Below are 20602 nucleotides of genomic sequence, written 5' to 3' on the forward strand. Positions count from 1 at the left end.
AGATTGAATTGAATTCTGTTAGGAAGTATATCATGCGGCTACAACAGACACATACCAGGGTAAATGAGAACAGAATTTGGTTTTTCAGTGAATCTGTTCTAACCCATTGGCCCAGTCCAAGCCGCCCCCTGAAGTTATTAGAAAGGACCCTGCTGACACTGATGGAAGTGGGGATAAAGCCAGGCATTAAGATGGTCTAGATCGTGACATGCCTTTGCTGTTTAATGTTGAATGTGAAGTTTTAAAAGAAGCAAACCAAAAATAATACATTGGATACTATTTTTAAGGCAAAATCCCAGCAAAATGTCTGTCATCAGATTCCAAACGATTCCTTGCTTCACTTTAACAATGAGCTATCCATTATATGGTCTTAATTTATGGAATGTTAAATAGTTTCTGGCATTACTGTGCCCCTGCAGGAAGAACAGATGGTACTTTTGAATGAGTTTTGCTATGGGATAAAATGTTCCAGGTCTTCAACAGATCATATCCATCTGTAAGAAAGGAATAGCATTTGTGTAAAATAAACAGGGTAGAGTCAAACAACTTGAAATCCTCTACTGAAGGAAAAACGGTGCCTCTAGGCTGAGGTGGTAGTACGCGTTGGAAGGTAATGTGGAAAGCTATCGCTTAACATTACTTTAAAGGTGAACATTTATTTTGGTTAAACATCCCAAATGGGAAATTTTACATATCAGGACTTGGGAGGCGGTGGTCAGTATATAACATGGTCGATATATGCTGACAGTAGTCTGTGTATAACAAGAGTATGTTACATTTAGAATCAGATAGATTGGCTATGTCTTCATCTTGTCTCCATGCAATAAAGTTCTGTCTTATTTGATTTATAGAGCTTTGGCTCTCTGAGAAAAGTGTGGAAGCAATGAAGACCCAGATCCTGACAGTCCTTATCATGTCAATGTATAATGTAGCCAACCCTACAGAACTGAGTGGAACATCTCCATCGTGATGCACATCTTGCACCCTCCATAAAAGTTAGTCTTACAAGTCAAACAGAGGATTGGCAGAATTGTGAGAAGTTGCATCCACTTTCCTTCTCCATTCTTTTAAATGACCAGGAACTGCTAGGATGATGGAATCCATCGTTTTTCAGAGCTCTGCTGCAATTCTTCCAGTTGGCCTCTTGGGGAATGATTGCTTTCTCCTCGTTGGCCTCTGCACTTTTGTGGTCCACATTTGGTGAATGAATATCCCCTTCAGTTTATCTGTCTTTCTTACAATTCTATAATTTTTTTTTCATATTCCCGGTAGAGTTCTCCTTTGCAAATTGAAAAATCACAGGCTCTTCAGCTTTATCTGCCTGAAAATAAGGTAATTAATCATGTAAGGTCCCTGTACAGTGCATAAAGACAAGCTCACATCTAGGGGGCAATCCATCCATCTTAAAACAGATTATCAGTGATACTGGTTGCCCGCTGAAGTTTTACCCATCTCTCCACTGACTGTAGAGGGAGCTTCATCGGCGAGGTGACTTCTAGAAAACTGAAGTTAAACTGAACCTGTGATCTTTAGATAATTTAGATTCATGGTCGTCTTTGGTCTGTTCTTGTTCTTTGTACTTTGAATACCCAAGATCACTGTATCAGCAACTTGCTTTTAGAAGTGACTCTGCAAAGTTGTAGTACCTTTATATTTTTGGAAATCTGGTGAAAATCTTCCCTCTTACAGCCTCCAAAATCAGTCAGCTGGGTGTGAACATCTGACTGGGCTGCCAAAGTGTTTAAAATAATTCTGGGGTGAGGCAAGGTCGTGCCACAGGAAGGCTCTCTGCAGGTGCCTCTTTCTGCTGGACGGCTGCGTGTTAGCCCAGCCTTGGGGGCTGCATTCATGGAAGCACTAATGGAGGAATTTGAGAGTAGACTGGAAAGCGGGAATACCTCTCCTTTCACTGTGAAGGATAAGTTGTAATCCTAATCATTTGGGTTTACTTTCCTTGGTGTTTTTTTGTTTTTGTTTTTTAATACCAGATGTCCTCTGATTTTGAGAGACTTTACTGTATCTTTTGCATATGACTTTGTCATCTTAATTTTTCTTGCCAGTCATGTGCTGGACTGTGCATAATGAGCATGGAGGGAGGGAGTATCAGCTCATTCTTCTTCTGTTGAATTAATGATTTCTTTCCCGTTGCATAAATCGTCTTTACAGTTGTAGGATTTATTCAGCTGGAAAATAAAATAACTTCCTCCCCTTCCAGGAGAAAATTGACCAAAACATATATATGTATTTTAATGTACCAAGACCAAAACAAATTGTGCTCACTAGTCAATACCACCTTCTTGGAGTATTGTTCATTGTAATGAAAATCAGACTCAATTTACTGTTTGGTTAGTGTGTTCAACAAAAACAAGATGTCAAAGGAAAAGACATATTCTTGTTGTTTAAATTATATGCACTTCTATAAGGTAACATATACAAAATATTCAATCAGCATTTTATGTTAGCGGGTGTACCTGCATGTATGTAACAATGCAAAAATAGAGCTGTAATCAGTTGATTGCTCTGGATTCTCTCTCCAGTGTAGGAAGAATAACTGGGTGTGGCCCAACTTGAAAAGCAAAGTTTACATCAGTATTTTCGTTTTCCCAAAATTTTATACGCGAAGACAGGGCTAGCTTACTTTTCAGTATATTTGATAAGGTCTGCCTTTTTCTCATAAATGTTGGAGAAAGTCTGGTTGGTTTCTTCAGTAATAAGACCTGTTGTCTTCTGGGCAGCAGTTAAAGTAAAATTGCTGTTTTGGTAGATATCTTAAAAAATGCAGTATGTTCCCCATTAGAACAAAGCCAAATTTTGCAGTATTAGCGTTTCTGGATTGCCGAGATTTCTAATTTTTATTGTTCTGCCTTTAGTTGCAAGTTATCATGGGTTTACTTGTATTTGTTGATGATCAATAACATAAATATTCAGGAGTATGGGTTGCATATTTATGCAGTAGACCATACTAGCTTCCTGTGGTAATAGAAAATGTAATGTATAACTTACAAAGGAAACAAGAGTTGCTCTTCTAATATCATTCTGGTTTGTAGGGTAAATATGGTACAGAACCACAAATCATTATGAACACGAGAACTACATACGTGCACGTGAGGGCAGAAGTTGTCTAAATGTGTTTAGACATATAGCAAACTAGCTGTTTGTGATCACTGAGTGTGTCGGTTTGAGATTCGGTACAGTATACAGAAAAAAACAGTGCTCCTATCCCCGGGTAATTACCCTCCAAATTAAGGTTACACCTTGGACAATTTGGATCTGGTCCAAAGCTACTGAAAGCCATGGAAGGCGTTCAGGATCTGGGGTTCCACATGTGCAGCAGACAAAAGGGTTGTGCATTACTTTCACCTTCCTTAGAGAGCAAAAGCATGCCAAGGGAGTACAAGAAATATGTGTATTTATATGTTTCTTTATCTGTTTATGTTGAAACCTTTTAGCAATAATTAATACTAGATATTTTGCTTTTATGAGTTTCAAAGTACCAGTCAGTGCCTTCATTTTATGACAGCCTCTAAATAGCTTTAAATCTATTTCAGGTTGGTTATAAATAAATTTGCTGCCCAGAAGAGAACAGGTCTCATCACTGAAGAAACGAACAAGACTTTCTCCAACATCTAGTATGATGCCTCCTCTGAAACACCTCTAGATTTTAATCGTCAGTGAATGAGGTAGCATTACTGGCCTTGGCGTCTCTTGAAGGATAAATAGGGCTCAAAGCACTATCCATCCAGATCCTCTCTGGCAGAGTACTGAATCTGTCTGTCTGTAGGAGCTAGACATCTTTCTGGTCAGCATCAAGTTTAGTTCATATAATTGTGTGCTACAGCAGATACAATAAAAGGTTCCAGGCAGTGTGTGTCTGCTGGGTGCATGGGGCCCCGACCTGCTTTGGGGTCCCATCACCTCAAGGACTTGCTGGCCGCCGAGGAGCAAAACCTTCCTCAGCCTCATGCCCAGCCAGTGAAGCGCAGGATAGTTTACTTTCCAAAAATTTGGAGTCGCACAGCGACTCTCAGCTTCTCTTACACAACGCTTCACAGTCTTTGAGGATCAGTGAAGAATAAACACAGGGTGGAAGATGGGAGGTATTGCAAGGGTAACTTCTATTAGTTACATCTGGCATTATTGTCTCTGAATGATAGGCTCTGAGATGAAATAGCAGAGCAGGCATCTTTTCACATTTTGGTATCCATCAAACCAAATTAATTCCATTATCTTTTGTGGAAAGTTTGTGCAGGAACAGTTTTGATTGATGGATTACATCTGCGTCTGCTGACTGATTAGCAGCATGATAGATGTAGCTTCATTTACAGGGATTTGCTTTCATTCATGAGGAAAAATTGAAGGTTTCTTTCCAGCACATTTTTTGCATTAAAAGTTTGTGAAGTGCTCAACAAATGGTAGGCTTTGATTTCCATTTGTTTAATGCCTGTGGTAATTAACATTTCTGTGAGAACATTTTAACCAAATGTTCTAGTTTTGCCTCCATTAAAATAATAATTTTTTGCTTTAGCTAAAGAATTTAATTGGTATATGTAATAACCCTGATAGGGGATTTCTTTTGTCACCATATGAGAGTAAAATGTTCCTGAGGAATGATGATTGTTGCTTTTTCTGGATTTCATTAATTTATAATTGGCATTATGTCTCATGGTACATCCAGTCCACTTACTACAGATATGCTCTGTCTGCAGTCCATTGTCCTATGGCGTGGGTGGAGAGAGGGCATGTATGTGAGTGCTGAAATAAATCCGAGTTCGTTTCCTTTATACCAAAGAATATCTGGGCAGATACTCAACCAGATTAATTAGCTGAACATTTTTCAATGCAAAATTACGAGGCTGGATCCTTAACCCAGCCTGTCTTTGTGGAGTTGATTTCTAAACCCTATCTCCTCCTTCATGGCTTGCAGAAAACCATAGGATTGGGAAATCAAGAAATGGGGCTGAGCGGGGGCAGAGCAAAGGAGATAACTATTTAGTGATACTGGTACCCGTTTCTGTTGGGAGATGCATCCACCCTTCTATTTTTTACACCTCCATTTCATCCTGTATCCATGGTTCTTGTGTGCAGGTTCAGGCACAGACTGGCCTCTGGTAGTAGACGTCCTACGCAACCCGTCCTGCAGTGAAGCTTGAAGATTTTGGTTCATGCCAGGCTTACTCCAGATAAGCTTTATAGGTAGAAGTAGTGGTCAGGACAGTTGTTTCTTCTTGTGCTGCTTATTCTTGTCCCTTCCTTCTAACAGGAAGACTCTCTGTTCAGATTAGAGCACAGCAAACTCAGGATCGCTGTCAAGGGCAGAACTGATGGGATGATTCCAGCAGTAATAATGTGCTCAGAGCTACACAGAGGGCTGAAAATTTTGTAAATTAAAAATTCTGAGAACACTTACTGTAACGAAGAAAATGCAATCCCAGTGACTCAAGACAAGAGAGATTTCCTTGAGGTATGAGGTGGAGCTATGGTGTGCTTGTGATGGGTAAATTTGAGCTAGCATTTTATCCACCAGATACAATAAGCTATGGAGTCTTCCTTCTCCATTTTTTCCCCCCAGACTTCATCCAGAGGAATAGGGCAGAGAATGCCTTCTCTGTATGGAACAATGACAGCGATAGCCTTGTGTGCTGTCTCTAAGTGTTATTTATTTAAGAGCCAGAGCACAGGCAGGACAGTGGGTGTGCAGAAGTTCACCTACTGTTGTGCGAGTCTCAGTTAGGTGCGTTCTGCAGCTGGGAGAGCGGAAGATGTATTTTCTCAACTGCGGAGCAGAGTAAAGCTAATGAAAGGAGTTGGTTTGTTGCTACAGTTGGTTACTGAGAGCACCTTTATTCTCTGGAGGGACAGACTTGGATCCTGTTGAGTCATAAAGGAAAAGAGTTTGATCTTGAGTCCTTCTGGGGATTTCGCTACATTGTGAAAAATCATTGTGCCTTTTGAGGGGAACATGTCAAGATTCACAGCCTACTCCTAGGGAAATGCTGATTGTAGACAGCAACTGCATGTGTTGTGGATCAAAAGAGGTATGTTGACAGAGATCTGTATGAAAGTTGTGGAAAAACTGTGAACCAAATTAGTAAGAGAGTATAAAATGTTCACTGTACGACACGTGTTATTTTCACCTCATCAGCAGATAGAATTTCACCATTAATCATGACAATGACAAAGCCAGGACACGTTTACTGAAAAATTATTTACTACAAACTTACTGTATTGACATTTTGTTTTGACACTCATTTGGAATTAATTGGCAGACTGAAGCAAACCCCTCTGAGTTACCCTGGAGAGTCTCAAATCAAATTCTTCAATTTTGAGGTTGAAGTTCAGGTGATGGAGGAACCGCCACTCTTCTGGCTGGTGAGCAGTTTTGCCTTACAGGTGCTGTGGAAAACTGTGTTGCAGTTCCCTTCAGTCTTCCCTCAATGAAAACAGTTGTTAATTATTTCCAAATTGGCACAGGGCAGGAAAGGCCACTTGCTAAGCTGCCAATTAAATAGTAGGCTTTCTTTTGCCTAATTTGTATTTCAGGGTGGGGGTGGGAGAATTTTCATTTTCAACTGTTCCAAAAGGGCCGCCTGAAATAGGTAGATAGTACCCATCTGTGCTTCTCGTTAATGCCAGATGCTCCAACCAACATGTTTCCCAACAAAAGGAGGAGATCTGTATTACAGACTGTCACCGCTTAGGGCAGTGGGGTTCAAAGTGCTGGCAGGACTCTGGCGGCGTGCGCCCCCTGCCCTGCGTAAGCAGTGACCACTGGTGGGGGTCATTGTGGCTGTATCCAGCTTGTGCTGGACTTTGGGAATGGATGGTAACACAGTAGCCAAGGGCTGTCTGGAGCAGTGACCCAAATGACTTGCTGACGTGCAAGTATGACTATAAGTCAATCACCTTACTCTATAAATAGTGGACAGCCCAGGGCCCGTTGAGCTCTCCTGCATGGCAGCGGGCTGCGTGCCAGGATCTCCCCTTGAGTAGGGATGCCTCTCAAGGTTACTCCTCGAGGTTGAGAGATTCCTTGCCGCAACAGATACTTCGTAAGTGACTAATAGCATGCTAAACTTTGAAATCTTAGCTAAGTGATATAAAGGATTGATTGCGCATATATAATCCTTTAGACATAAACCGTTGACCAAGTCTGGGACTAGGTTTGGATCCAGCCGCACCTAGACTCCTCTCTGAGAAGGAGTTTAGAAAGCAAGGGGGTCCTTTCTGAACCTCATGACTCAACGGGAGGGTCTCCCTGACAGTAATGTCTGACCCTGTCCTCTATGCAGTAAATAATCAAGTGTACCTTCCCATTGAATCTTGTTAAATCACTGTCACATTTACCATTGAACTTTGTTAACTCACACTTTAGCTCACTGTTTTCTCTCACTCCACCGGCAACAGACTCATGCGTAATAGAAGACTGGATTAAGAAAACAAACAAACCCAAAGCTTGAATCTGTTGCTTACAGAAAGTTCTAAGTAGCATTGTAGTCATTTCATTGAGGAAAGAAGAAATAGGGAGAGGGGATCGCAGAGGGAGTGGAAATGAGATGCTCAGATTTTGCATGCCAATGTCCTTGAGGTTGCAGCTCGTTTTTTCCTTGGTGAGAGTCAGCAGCAGCCCTGCAAGTATGTGAGCTCTGTGAAACACTGGGAAGGGGCAGGGGACTGGAGTATCCTGGAGGAAGATTAGGGAAAGAAAGGAGGAGAGAGAGAAATGTAATCCAGGACCTTGAAAGAATGCTTTTTGAGGAGCATGGTTATGAGACCGTATAGGGGTCTGCTTGAGTTACTTACGGTTTCTCACAAAAAAGTATCTAAATAATGGGGAGCTCTGTGGAAACTAGGGATTTCTTTCTTCCTGAGACAGAAGGGAGGAGTGCAGCTCTTTGTTTCTCAAGTAAATGAGAAAAAACTCTTTCCTTCACTCATCAGAGCAGCTACTGGTATTTATGGTGCTCACCTGAGCCCAGAGCATTGAACTGGTGCTGGTACCTGGGGCAGGGCCATCACTGGAGCTGTGCTGCCACATCTCCTGAGGCTGTCTCCACATGTGTGCGGCTGCTCAAGGTGCTGTGGAGCTGAGGGACATGCTCTGCCTGCCTGCTGCCAAAAGAGCTCTCTCTGTGCAAATTAGTTCATAACTTATGAGCTTTGACAAGTTTTTGTTGGCTGTGCCTTGGGAAACATTTTTGAATGGCTGTTGCTGAGTTTGCTTTAATCTTTTCCCAGATTTTTTTGGCTGTCGTGGAAATAGCTGGATTATTTAATTGTGTTTTTGAGGTGCATATATAGTCACCTGAAACTTGGTGATGTAAAAAAAAAAAGTGTATCAATAACAAATGCATTTATTTTCACTAAAAAGAAAGACTTAGGCTCCTTCTACAGCAGAGCTGCGTGACCCTGGCCCAGCTGCAAGTACATGCTGAGCCTCCTGTGCATGGACACTGCACTTGCATCGTCCTGAGGGAAACTGAATCTTAGTTGGTTTGTCAGAGACTCTGTGGTAGTGCACTTGGCATGTTTCAGCTGCTCTAGTCCCCCTGTTCATGCACAGCCCCTTTGCTGAGCTCTCCACTGCCAGCGTGTCAGAGCTGGGACGAGGACCAGCCACGTGCACTGGGCGGGATGGTGTTTCTGTTCACCTCCTTTCCCCCATGTGAGTTGTTCTCTCGCTCCTCTGCAGCTGCCATCCTCCCACTGCGTCACTTTGGATCTGCTGCAGTGGCAACTCCCAATGACACAGAATTTCACTCTGCAGTGAGCCAAGTACCTTGCCCTGTTATTTTGGGCTGGTCTGGGGTGAGGGGGAGCACTGACATAATAGACCCAAGACATGATTCTCCCCTCCTCGGCTCTGCCCTGTCATTCACTTGGAAAGGCTGCCTTCACTCTTCAGGACTTCAGAAATGGCTTCAAAAGCTGCACATTCTGGAAGAATACATCCCAGAGCTGCCTGGTCACTATTGCTAATGCTTGGCTACTTCAGCTGAAATACCTTGGGTGATGCTTTTCCATTACTGCAGCGTGTCAGGTTCCTGTTTGGATTTCAGCGTGGGGAATGTCCTGGAGAGCGTCCGGAGCGTCTCTGCCCGGGGGCGCTTCTGCTGGGAAGGGAGGTCTTATCGGAGCCGCTTTTGGGAAAGTGCGTGAGTTTTGATCCCGTGCTGCTTGCTCCTTGTTTGTCCCACTCTTAGGTTCTCTGTTGAATTAAGTAATGATCCTCCAGACTCCCAAATGTCCATTTTTTAAGCTTTTTCATGAAAAGGGGGTTAACAGTAACTGATTTCTTATTGAAAATAAAGCTGAGGAAAACAGCCTGAAAAAGCTATGACTTCTGAAAACAGGCTGATTTTGCCAAGAACTGGAGTGTTGACAACACTGAAGTGACTAAGCATCTCGTGCTTTTCTTCCGATAAGAAAAAGCAGCTCATTGAATTTGGATTTACACTGGGGTTTATCCTACCCCTCTTCTCTTTCTCCCCAATCCAGGTGCCCCAAATGAGAAGGCTGGCTTCAGCTCATATCAAATTTCATTAATTAGCAGGCAGAAGTGAGAGGCTCTGTGCACTGTATATTGCATAAGAGGAGTAAAGGAAACCCTTCACTTTTCATTCATCCACCCGGTGAATAGCACTTTAGTTACCTCTGCTAGCGCAATGGGCTGGGAGCAGCCAGCAGCAATCCCTTCCAGCGCTTGATGAGATCACAAGTTTCCGGATTGAGAGGGTGTGAAAGGAAGAGCTAATCCACTGGCTGGCACAGCCGAGTCAGGAGTTACCAGGCTTAGGGTTTTTTTCTGTTCTTCATACAAGAAAGGTCTCTCATAGATTTCCACTTTCTCTTGCATTTAAAAGGGATTGTTTTTAAATTGATACTTCCTTCCGTCCCCTCCCTTCTTCCTCCCTTAGTCTAAACTATGACCGCAGCCATTTAAGAGCTGCTGGCAGCTGCAGCAGACCAGAGAGTTCTGGCTGGGGAGAGGTGCTAAAATACACAGACTGGCGAAATAAGTTAGCCTTGTTGTTCAGTGTGGGTGTGCACATGTGCTTCAGCCTACCATTGTGCTTTTTGCAAGGCTTTCACCAATGTGCTAGAGAAGAGATTCAACATCACAGACCAGGGCTGTGTTTGGTCCCTGGTCAGGTACAGACTGAGCCTGGAGAGCCAGTTTGGACTGCGTAGCACCGGGAGACCAGGAGAACCGTTCATAGCATCTCTGTGGGTTGATGAACTTGCTTTGTGCACAGGTGGTAAGTGCCACTACCGCATTTGCTTTCCCACAGCTTAGCACATGACATACTTCTTTCTTCGTATGCATGAAACCTGGCTGTAGATTAATGGACGAACTAGGTGGCTAACCTCCACAGTTGCACCCAGCAGGTAGTGTGCTCCCCGTACATGGCACAGGAGGGATCGCACAGATGTCTGCCACCTTCTGCTTTCACATCAGGCTTGCATCTGGCCCCGCGCACTGTTCAAAAGGAGAAGATGTATATCAAAACAGCATTTCTATTTTTACCATCCTCGAAAAGGGCAATTTAGTGAGGAATTGAGAGGTAGGATAGAGAAAAGAATTGTTCTATCTAAACCTGTTTGCAGGGATCTGCAGCTGGTTAAATCACAGGCACATCTTCAAAGCTGGAAGTCCGTGGGTTCTCATGCAGGTGTTGTCCTCTGCAGTGGGCTGAAGTTGTTCTGTTTATTGCTTTTTGTTTATAAATGGCTGCCTCTTTTTATTCAGTGAACATTTGAAAGAATGCTCTTGATCCTGCAGTATCTCTTCCACACATGCACACCTTCTGCAGTTGTTCTGCCGTCTCTGGGGCAACCTTCACACAGAAAGATGGTGTTCGTGTGAAGTCTTTGAAGGAAAGTGCCTCCTGTCACCTCGGCTTACCTAGAATAAGCTTTCTGGTTCAGCACTGAAATGAAACCATCTGGAAAAAGAATCTCCCAGTAAAATACTCCTCTTAATTTAAAGAAGTTGCACATTTAAAATGTCTAGATCTTCTGTGGGAACACACTGGTTTCATCAACGTTTTCAAGTAATACAGCTGAACTGTTTTAATCAAGTCAACATTCTTCCTCTCGACTCTATGTTATGGCTTTGATTGAAGTAAATCACTCTGAGTATATTGTTTTGCAAAAATGTCAGAATTTAAAACTTTTTGGCCCCAAATTGGACTGAAGTAAGCATTCTGAAATCTTGTTTTGTTCTACCCACTTCCCCTGCCAGGAGACAGGAATATGATGTTTTTCAGCCAGTGGTAGTTATAATTTTGATGGTTGCTGCTGTTAGCCTTGGATGTCCTGTCACACAGATACTGGTTTCATCAGCAATGTGAGGCATTCTCGTTCCCTTTTCTGTGAAGATGTGTGCCTGTAGTTCATGTTCATTTGGACTCTTACTTTTTTAAGCTGGTTTTCCATAAGGTGACTTTGCTTTGCCTTTCCCAGGAATCGTTTTTAAAGGAGGAACTGAGGAATAAGGAACTCCTTTGTGGTCTGACCATGCTGTTTACTCCTGATTTACCTCACAGGTTTACTTCTGTTGACTTTGAGGGACTTAGTCCCAATCCAGAGCACTGGCCCTCCCTTGCATGGGCACTCATGCTTTCTCAGGACACACTGTGTGCACAGGACTGGCAACAGCTACTTTAATAGTGGCCCAGTATGACCCCACTAAAGACAACAGGGTTAGCACTTGAACCAAAGCGGAGCAGGATATGCAGCACAGCAGGTTAGGAAACTCCACAAAAGACATAAATTGAAGTCTTCTGGGCCATGAAGCAATGCGTGAGGACCAGGGTGACACTTGGGTTATCTTGCTGTAGAGCTCTGTAAAGCTTTCAACAGAGACTTTGAAAGACCTTTATTTTAGGTGTGCAGGGCTTAATTTGTTGTGACAACGGAGCAGCGAAAGTCAATGACATTGATAAGAGTGGGTGAAGGACAGAGTTGAGAGTAAGAAGACCTGATTCTCATTTAGGTGAAGCCCTTGCGTACTGTCCCAGTTGTGTAAAAGGACATTAAAGAAAGCATTAAAATAGTTAATGGAAACAAAGTATTGCAGTAATATCTACTGGTATTAAACTCCCCTGTCCTCCAGAGACTGTGCGTTTTTTACCCTCTTGGTAGAGACACAGTTATTTCACAGCTCCAGCTTTTGATGCCATTACCAAGTAATTAGCTGCTGTCTTCAGAGCATCGTTTCAGCATCGGGGAAGGGCATAGAGCCAGAGGCAGTTGCACATCAGCTGCATGGGCTGGCAAGAGCACACACACTCTGGAGGGATGCATTTTCTCAGTGGGGCTCAATAGTCGTGTCCGTGCGCTTCACTCAAAGCTGTTTTTCTTTGTGCCTGAAGTAGAGGCTGTTTCTTTGATATGCAAGTTTATGGGGGGGTGGTGGTGGGAACGATGGGTGTGGGGAGCAGATGGAGAAAGCACAGGGAAAATGCAATGGTTTTAAAGGAATAAAAAGAGATACTTTTGTTGGAATCATTACACCAGAAACGAGGAGCCTCCGATGAAGGAAAGTTAGCCTGAGGATAGGGAAGATTGTGGTGTTATCAACAAAAAAAGGGTTTATAAGGATTTCAGCCTTAACAGTTTGCGGTTGTTAGCTTGAGAAACCAAATGTTGAGGGATGTGGAAATGATCAAAAGAGAAAGGGTACAGAGGGACTGAATAAGGCATTGAGCAGAAAGTGTGAGAGGCGGGGAGCAGGGACAGGGCTTGCTGCAGGAGAGGGGCCACGAGCTCTCTGGGCCTCTCCGTGGGCGAGAGGCAAGGGAGCAAGGAGAGAAACAGAGATAAAACTGGAGGTGACCTGCACAAGCAAACAAACCCTTGGACAGAAAGCGGGTGCAGATGAGGAGAGGAGGAGGTAACTGTACAGGAGAGGGCAGTTGAGCAGCTCCTTTCACGAAAACAGGACTGTCCCATGATAAACCCTCAGCTGTGCTTGAACTTCTAGGCATGCTAGATATAAATTATGACTGGCTTTCTGCTTCTTGCTGCAGGATACGAGGTAATTTGGGGGTTTCCTGTTGGGAGTTCAAGTTTATTCCTGAGAAGTGAGTGCTTGTTTTGGGAAACCTGAATGTACAAGCAGGGCGGGCAAACACCGTTCACGGGGGTGTCCTGCTCCCATTGTCACATTTACCTGACAGGCTCTGCTGCACCAGGACAGCAGTAGTTGACTGTGAGCAGTTGCTGTATGGATATAAAGTGGGTGATGCACACAAGCTTGCCCTTTATGTGGCCCACAGGTGCTGATTACCAAGGCAATGCTGTGCCCTACCTTCGTGCATGCAGAGGCTGGCCCAGCCTGGGGCTGTGACACGCAGATGGTGTACATCGGGGTCCCAGGGCTTTCTGAGCCTGGGAAGCACTGATGGGGGAGAGGGAGGCACGGGCCAGGGCAGAGCTGTACTTAGCTGGCACCAGCAGTGCTCTGGCAAGCACAGAGTTTGACCAAGGGACTTACATGTGCTGAAGCGTTAAAGCCAGGAGGTACCAATGGGAGGGGACGGTGACAAAATCCTGCTGTGGGACCCTTACAGAAGAAGCTTATCTTTAATTGTCCTTCCATTCATTATTTCCTGGCTAAAGCTATGTAATAATTACAAATTTGGATTACCTGGAAAAGCTGCTGAAAGTAGGATAAATTATTAATTCCCAGGCTGGATTCTGAAGAATTAATTTCAGCACCATATATTGAAAATTCTCCTTCATATGAAATATCCTAGTTTTGAGAGCAGTTCTGAAAAAGTGAGATTCTTCTAAGCCATTATTATACTTTCTGACAATTTTATTTTTCCTTCAATCAGTATCCTTTAGCACACTCAACTAATATACTCATATCAGCAGTAGAAACCCTACATTTGTAAGAATTATATCTCTGTACAACGTACTGAAGTAATTCAAATTCCAGGGCAGAACTGTGGAAATTCTTAGCACAGTTTGTCCGTATCTTATCAGAACAGGCACGCTTCTCCCATGGCCTGGCCGCTTTCCAGCAGTGCCGAAGCAGACTTGTTGGAAGCCCAGTTTGAATGGGAGAAGTAATCTTTCTGAATGGATTTTCTGGCCGGATTCCTGTTGTGTGTGTGGTTTATTGTTCTTGGTGATGTGACTACATTTTACCCCCTAGATAAAAGTTTTAGGGTCTTTATTTTTTTGATGATGGGAGGGGGTCTGGAAAAATAATCAGATCGCTAATTCTATAAAATTCAATAGGTAAACTTTTTTCTGTTTTAACTACTTTTCCATGTTAATTGTGTAGCTTTTTGAGCATGCTTTTGATATAAAGGACAACAGCTGATTTACTTTAACTCTTAAACTTTTAACATTTTAACAAAGTGTTATTATGTCAATTCATTTTTATATATATATATATATTCTGTTCATAGTATAGTAATTCACTATAAAGTATTACTGGTGTTGTCAAAAATAAAAGAAGTGGTTGCCAATGGTGGCATATCCTCAGTTGGTGTAAACGTCCACTGCATATACAGTTGTAACTCTAGTGAAGTCAGAGTCGATCCCTCTGTGCGCTACAGGCCTGCTGTGGAGCTGTGCCAACTTCTGTGAGCTGAGGGTCCGGCCTCTAATATGATGCTTTTGAAAAGGACAACAGCTGATTTACTTTAACTCTTAAACTTTTAACATTTTAACAAAGTGTTATTATGTCAATTCATTTTTATATATATATATATATTCTGTTCATAGTATAGTAATTCACTATAAAGTATTACTGGTGTTGTCAAAAATAAAAGAAGTGGTTGCCAATGGTGGCATATCCTCAGTTGGTGTAAACGTCCACTGCATATACAGTTGTAACTCTAGTGAAGTCAGAGTCGATCCCTCTGTGCGCTACAGGCCTGCTGTGGAGCTGTGCCAACTTCTGTGAGCTGAGGGTCCGGCCTCTAATATGTATTACAGGATAGCTAATATGATGTTTAAACACACAGTAACCGCAATATACAAAGAAGTTCTATTTTAGCACTGCTGGGGCAAAAAAAAACCTCTTAATGCTGAAGACTGAAGTGCAAAAGATTGCTCAGTGGGGGAAGGAGGCAGAAAAAAACTCCTCTTATTTTGAGTTAACATGTGTACAGCCAAATTCTCACGTCTCAAGGCTAAATTTTGTCTAAGAAAGATCTTTAAGATTTGGGTCTTTGTAGTTAAAACTTAAAGAATAATTATCTTAAACTTACATCTGCAGAGGAAGAACTGTGTATTTACTTATTATCTGCCAAAAAATCTTTCTCTTTTTAGCTAGAAAGATTAACAAAAAGGCATTGAAGTATAAATGCCTTCTTTTTATTGGAATATATATATATTCTTTGAACAGATTCAAAAGAAAACATTCACAACCTTTTTTTCTTTCTTTTTTTCCTTTTTCTTTTCTTTGTTTCTTTTACTTTCTTTTTTCTTTTTCTTTCTTTATTTCTTCCTTTTTTCTTTTTCTTTTTTTTTCTTCCTTTTTTTTTTCCTTTTTCTTTCTTTCTTTTTCTTTCAAAATGGGGGTGGAGGTGAAGCATGCAACTCCAAACTTAGTGCCTACAATGCTTGGAAGACATTACGATTAATTTCGTACTTAGGTTTCCAGATGTTGGATTTTGTCCCAACTTTTAAAGACCTCTAATGTTTAACAGGATATGTGCTGAGTATAGTCTTTAACAGAGTTTTCTTTCATAACTCTAGGATCTATGAGAAAAGGTAACTTGGGAAAACACTGCAGATTCGGAGCTGAAGCTACAGCCTTCTAGGAAAAAAAAACCATTAAATGTGCAAGTTTGGACTGGAGCTATATTTGTTTGGGAAGACTATGGATAGGTACCAGAGCTGGCAGCAGAGCTGTTTGAATGCCATCCTCCTTGTGCTGCTGTGGACTGGCAGTTCCCATGCACAGAGGGACTGCACGGGCGCGGAGTGCCAGCCCCTGGACAACTGCATCGAGGACGTGCTGGAGCCTGGCGAGTGCTGTGCCACATGTCTGCAGCACGGCTGCACGTGCGAAGGCTACCAGTACTACGACTGCGTCAACGTGGGCTTTATCAACGGCAAAGTACCCGAAGGGCAGTCTTACTTTGTGGACTTCGGAAGCACTGAGTGCTCGTGCCCCAAGGGAGGAGGCAAGATCAGCTGCCAGTTTATGCTGTGCCCAGAGCTGCCCCCAAACTGCATTGATGCGGTGGTGCCAGCTGACGGGTGTCCTCAGTGTGGGAGAATAGGTTGCCTCCATGAGGGCCAGAAGTACGTAGCAGGGCACACCTTCCACATGCCCCCTTGCAAGGTTTGCCATTGCCCGAACGCTGGCGGTGAGCTGATGTGCTACCAGCTTCCAGACTGTAATACGTTTGCCTTAAACACTGCAAGTCCAATAGATGCTGAAGATAGCGAACCAGAGAGGCACTACGATGATCCGTACAGCTACGACCAGGAAGCACCAGAAGGAGACAACACCCAGGTGGAGTCTCCAAAGAAATACAGGAGTTATTCGTCCCACCTAGAGCAAGAGAGCATCAGCCAAGAACAAAGTGAGGATTATGACTACCTACCAGCCAGCATTTCTCCTTCAGCTTTGGCTCCGGCTGATCCATACACCGAGGAAACGGCTGTGCCACTCACCACACCAGTGCCTAATGTCCCCTCTGAAGTTCGCAGTGCCACAGAAAGGAGTGAGCGAAAGAGGGTGCCCCGCACCACTGCAGCATCCCTCCAGAAAGTGACGCATAAGGAAGCACCAGTAACCACCAGTGCTCCTCCGGAGCACACCACGGCCACCACTGAGACACCCCAGCCCCCGGAGGAATTGGAGAGGAGACCAAAGGGGAAGCAAGGGGACAAAGAGAGGCATGAGCAAGACAGACCCCCCCACTCTAAAATGAAAAAGCATGCCAGAAAAGAAGACCCAGTGAACAGCATGTATCTAGGCTTGAAAGAGGTGAATTTAACAGAGCCGAGTTGGTCAAAATCTTCCCATGAAACGCCCGAGGGAAATGCTTTCCCCAAGGTAAAGTTCAGTGCAACAACCTCTCCTCCTGTTGCTCTAAAGGAAGACCGTAGTCAGTCATCCCAAAAGCAGTCACAGACGCTTTATCGTTACCATCCCGAGGAAGATGGGGACCCCAACTCTATTCATGCTAACCCCAGGTTACCAGAAGGTAAGAACTACTTCCAGTGTAGATGTCTAGAGAACATTTACTCATAATAACGTTGGTGCATATCCACTGTTCTCTTCTTACTGCTCCACATGGGCATGAAATCAAGCAAACCTCCAGTTACCTTCTTGCATCTCTTTCAGAAGATGGTTTGTGTTTCATTTGACATAGCAGATACCATTTCACTATTGCCTACCTTGGTTTGATTTTGCAGACTATGGGTGGTGTTTTCTGGTATTTTAACTTCATTTCAGACGATGATTTGTTAAACTCCAACCTTTTCCTTCCATTACTTGCTTTTAATTTCTAATGTGGTGTTAGAGAAACATCTTACTCTACACAAAAGCATTTAATTAGTTATCTGCTTGGATCCTCCAGTTACCAACTGAATGTAATCACATTTGTAGCTTTTGTCTTTTGCTGGGGAGGAAGTGGAACAGTTGTGCTTCTACTACGAAAATATTTACAGCACTTGTTGTAATATTTATCCTATGGTTGAAAGGCTGTCTAAGCTCGTTAGTACAAGAACTTGATAGATACACTCAAATACCCCTGAGGACTAGTAGGGAGAAAAAAGACTGCCTCTTGCTTTGTGTTTTTTGGGGGCTGGAAGTTTATGATGTTTATGATCAACTGTGGCAAGTGTACGTATTTCCTCTCTGCCTCTGGATTCCTCTTGACATCTGCAGTGAATGTTGATTATATGCTTTATGCAATGCTCATTACTGTAATGAATGCAAACTTCGTGGCTACAAATTAGCACATATATTGCTTATATTTCCAATTCATTTTTCATCAAATCAAGAGTAATATCTCCTTTTTCAAGATGTGGCACAAAATGTTCTCATGAGACTCAGATGTATAATACTTGCAGTCTGAGTACAGAATACTGATTGCTCCCTTGACAGTGATATTTCTTCCTGGGTTATCTAGGTAGCCCTTAAACATCTTGAGTTGCCTAGTCTGTCTACTCGAGAAGTTTAAGGGAGATAGGAGGAGAGCAGTTTTGGAGCTGGGACTCTAGGTCCCAACACAAACAGCGCCTCATGACTGTTTACCAAACAAAAGATGTGCCAGGTCCATGACTGAGGATGGTAGCCTTTTTCTTTCTTTCACTTCCATTTATGTTTTTTTGGTAAATGTTGATCTTGCAATTAGTGATAGCAGCTATAAACTGAGTCAGACCTTGACTTCTTGATTTCACCAAAACAATGCTATGGAAACCAGTCTTGCCTGAAGAACCTCACTGCGTTGTAGGAGTACACCAGGGAGCAGCGTTTGCATGCAATGCCTTGAAATGAGAAAACATTAGCTGAGCACACATACCATCCAGACGGATGCCATTAGGAAGTGTAGACTTTCAAAAGTGATTTAATAGATAGTTAATGTGCTCCAAGCCTTACCTCTATGCTACCTTCTCTTCGCGGATGCCTGTTGTATTTTACTTCTAGCTCCTTTTGTTATGTGAAAGAACAGGGGTGACTGGCTGATTATCCTAGGGGAGTAGTGAACTGATTCCAGCCTTCCAGTTTGTGTAACCTGAATAAGAGGATCTGTCCATAACAACTTCATCTGCTCTGTGCAAGTGCAAGTGGCAAAAAGCATCTGCCTACATGGTGCTCTTGAGTCCATCTGTGGTCAGATTTTACACTGCTTACCATGCAGCTCAAGCACAAAGCTGTTCCCTTCTATTTGTTGCAGCCTACCAAAAATCTGATCTGAGCTGTGCATCAAGGCTGTGCATAATACGTGGGTCTGAGTTAGGACTAATACTCAACAACCTGTTTTCTGATGTAACTTAAAACCAATCTATTTAAAATTAAATTGCCTTTTTTTTCTCTCAAAAAGGAAAGATGGGTGGACCATCCTGAAATTTTCAATGAGAGGGTTTAAGAAAGCCTATTGGGGTGAAAGTGTTTAGCAGCAGAGCTAACTACTGCATTTTAGAGTCTCCTTGGGTGATTTCCAGTCTGTAATTCCTGGGAACTGCTTGGCTAAGGCAGGTCTGGTTGGGGTTTGGATTAGGTTGGGATGCCTGTTGGATAGGAGCAAAATGTGATGGATGTCATGTCAGGCATGAATTGTCTAGCCTACAGAAGCAGGCTTGGAAATCACTGGATGCCATTTTTGCCTTAGCTGATATATATATATATATGTATGTATATATAAAATTTCCTTTAATTTTGTAGAAGTAGAAAGGAAAATAAATAGCCCTTGGGAGCACAGCACCCTCTGTTTGGCTGTAGACAATGCAGCTCCGAGGCTGCTGGTTCTCTGTTTGGCCCACGGAGTTGCTGCACATTCAGGGAGTGAGCGCCAAGTGTCACTGCACCATGTGCGTCACCCCGCAGCCACTGGCAAGTCGGGCCTGGCCAGGCAGCCCCTGCCCCCATCCGCTCCACCATTCCCATTAGGAATAGTTGATAGAAGCGTATCTGCACAGGCTGTAAAGGAACTACAGAACCTTCTCCAAAAATAAGGAATCTCACTTGACATGGCTACCACCAGCGCTCATGCCTAGGGACTGCTGTATTTTCACTTGTTTTGTTGTTTTAATTGATGTGGTTGTGACTCATATGAGTAGATCCATATGTTTCAAGTAATAAAACACATGCATCTTCTGTCTCTTTGGTGACTCCTGAGCCAGTGATAGAGGGTGAATAAAGATATTAGTCAGACTTGAAAGAAAAATTAAGTTTGCTTTCAGATATAGAATGAAAACATAAATTTTGTACATGTATTTCTAACTATAAAATGGCATAATCTACCGGAATTGCCAAATAACTTCTTTTCTCCTCTCAAGAATCAGCAGCATGATGTAAACTGCATCAATCCCCTAATTTTTAAAATCTGTGAGGCTGTTTCCTAATGAGGCTGCTGCTCTTGCAGCGGGATGGTGCTGCACCTCTGGGGTGCAGTTGGGCTTTTCCTCGGAGGCTGCACATGGGCGGCCCCAAGACACGGTTCAGGTCCTGTCCAGCTCTTTGGGGTGCGATGTGAGCCAGCCCTCATGCAGGCATAGGGTCGTTTGTGTCCCAAAACAAGTAGGCGCTTCCAGGCCACCAGCCGTACCCTGTCCTGCCCGTGGGCTCCCAGAAGCAGCGAGTGCAGGTTTTGTTCAACCAGCTGTCAGCAGGGTGCTGTGGGGTGCAGAGGCCATCGCTCACAGCTCGGGGAGGGTGTTTTGATAGCTGTGAATGCTGTGTGATTGCAGAGGGTCGCAGTGCGCAGGTGTCGTGGTTTAACCCCAGTCAGCAACCAAGCACCACACAGCCGTTTGCTCACCCTGCCCCCCCCTCGGTGGGATGGGGGAGAGAGTCAGAAGAGCAAAAGTAAGACAACTCGTGGGTTGAGATAAGAACAGTTTAATACTTGAAATAATATAATGCTATTGAAATAATAGAATAATAATAATAATAAAT

At 43.2% G+C, this 20602-nt stretch overlaps 1 protein-coding gene across 1 annotated transcript in view; it reads left to right on the top strand.

The window, feature by feature from the left end:
* Positions 1 to 17230, top strand: part of LOC109279254 (fibulin-2-like) — a 19177-nt gene extending 1947 nt beyond the window's left edge. Inside the window, exon 2 of the mRNA XM_019470247.1 lies at positions 15721 to 17230. Coding sequence (XP_019325792.1) covers positions 15803 to 17230 — 1428 coding nt within the window. The 5' untranslated portion in view covers positions 15721 to 15802. The remainder of the gene's footprint in view (positions 1 to 15720) is intronic.
* Positions 17231 to 20602: the final 3372 nt, after the last annotated feature.

This window comes from Aptenodytes forsteri, unplaced genomic scaffold (genome assembly GCF_000699145.1).
Source record: "Aptenodytes forsteri isolate BGI_AS27 unplaced genomic scaffold, ASM69914v1 Scaffold750, whole genome shotgun sequence".
Lineage (NCBI taxonomy): Eukaryota > Metazoa > Chordata > Aves > Sphenisciformes > Spheniscidae > Aptenodytes > Aptenodytes forsteri.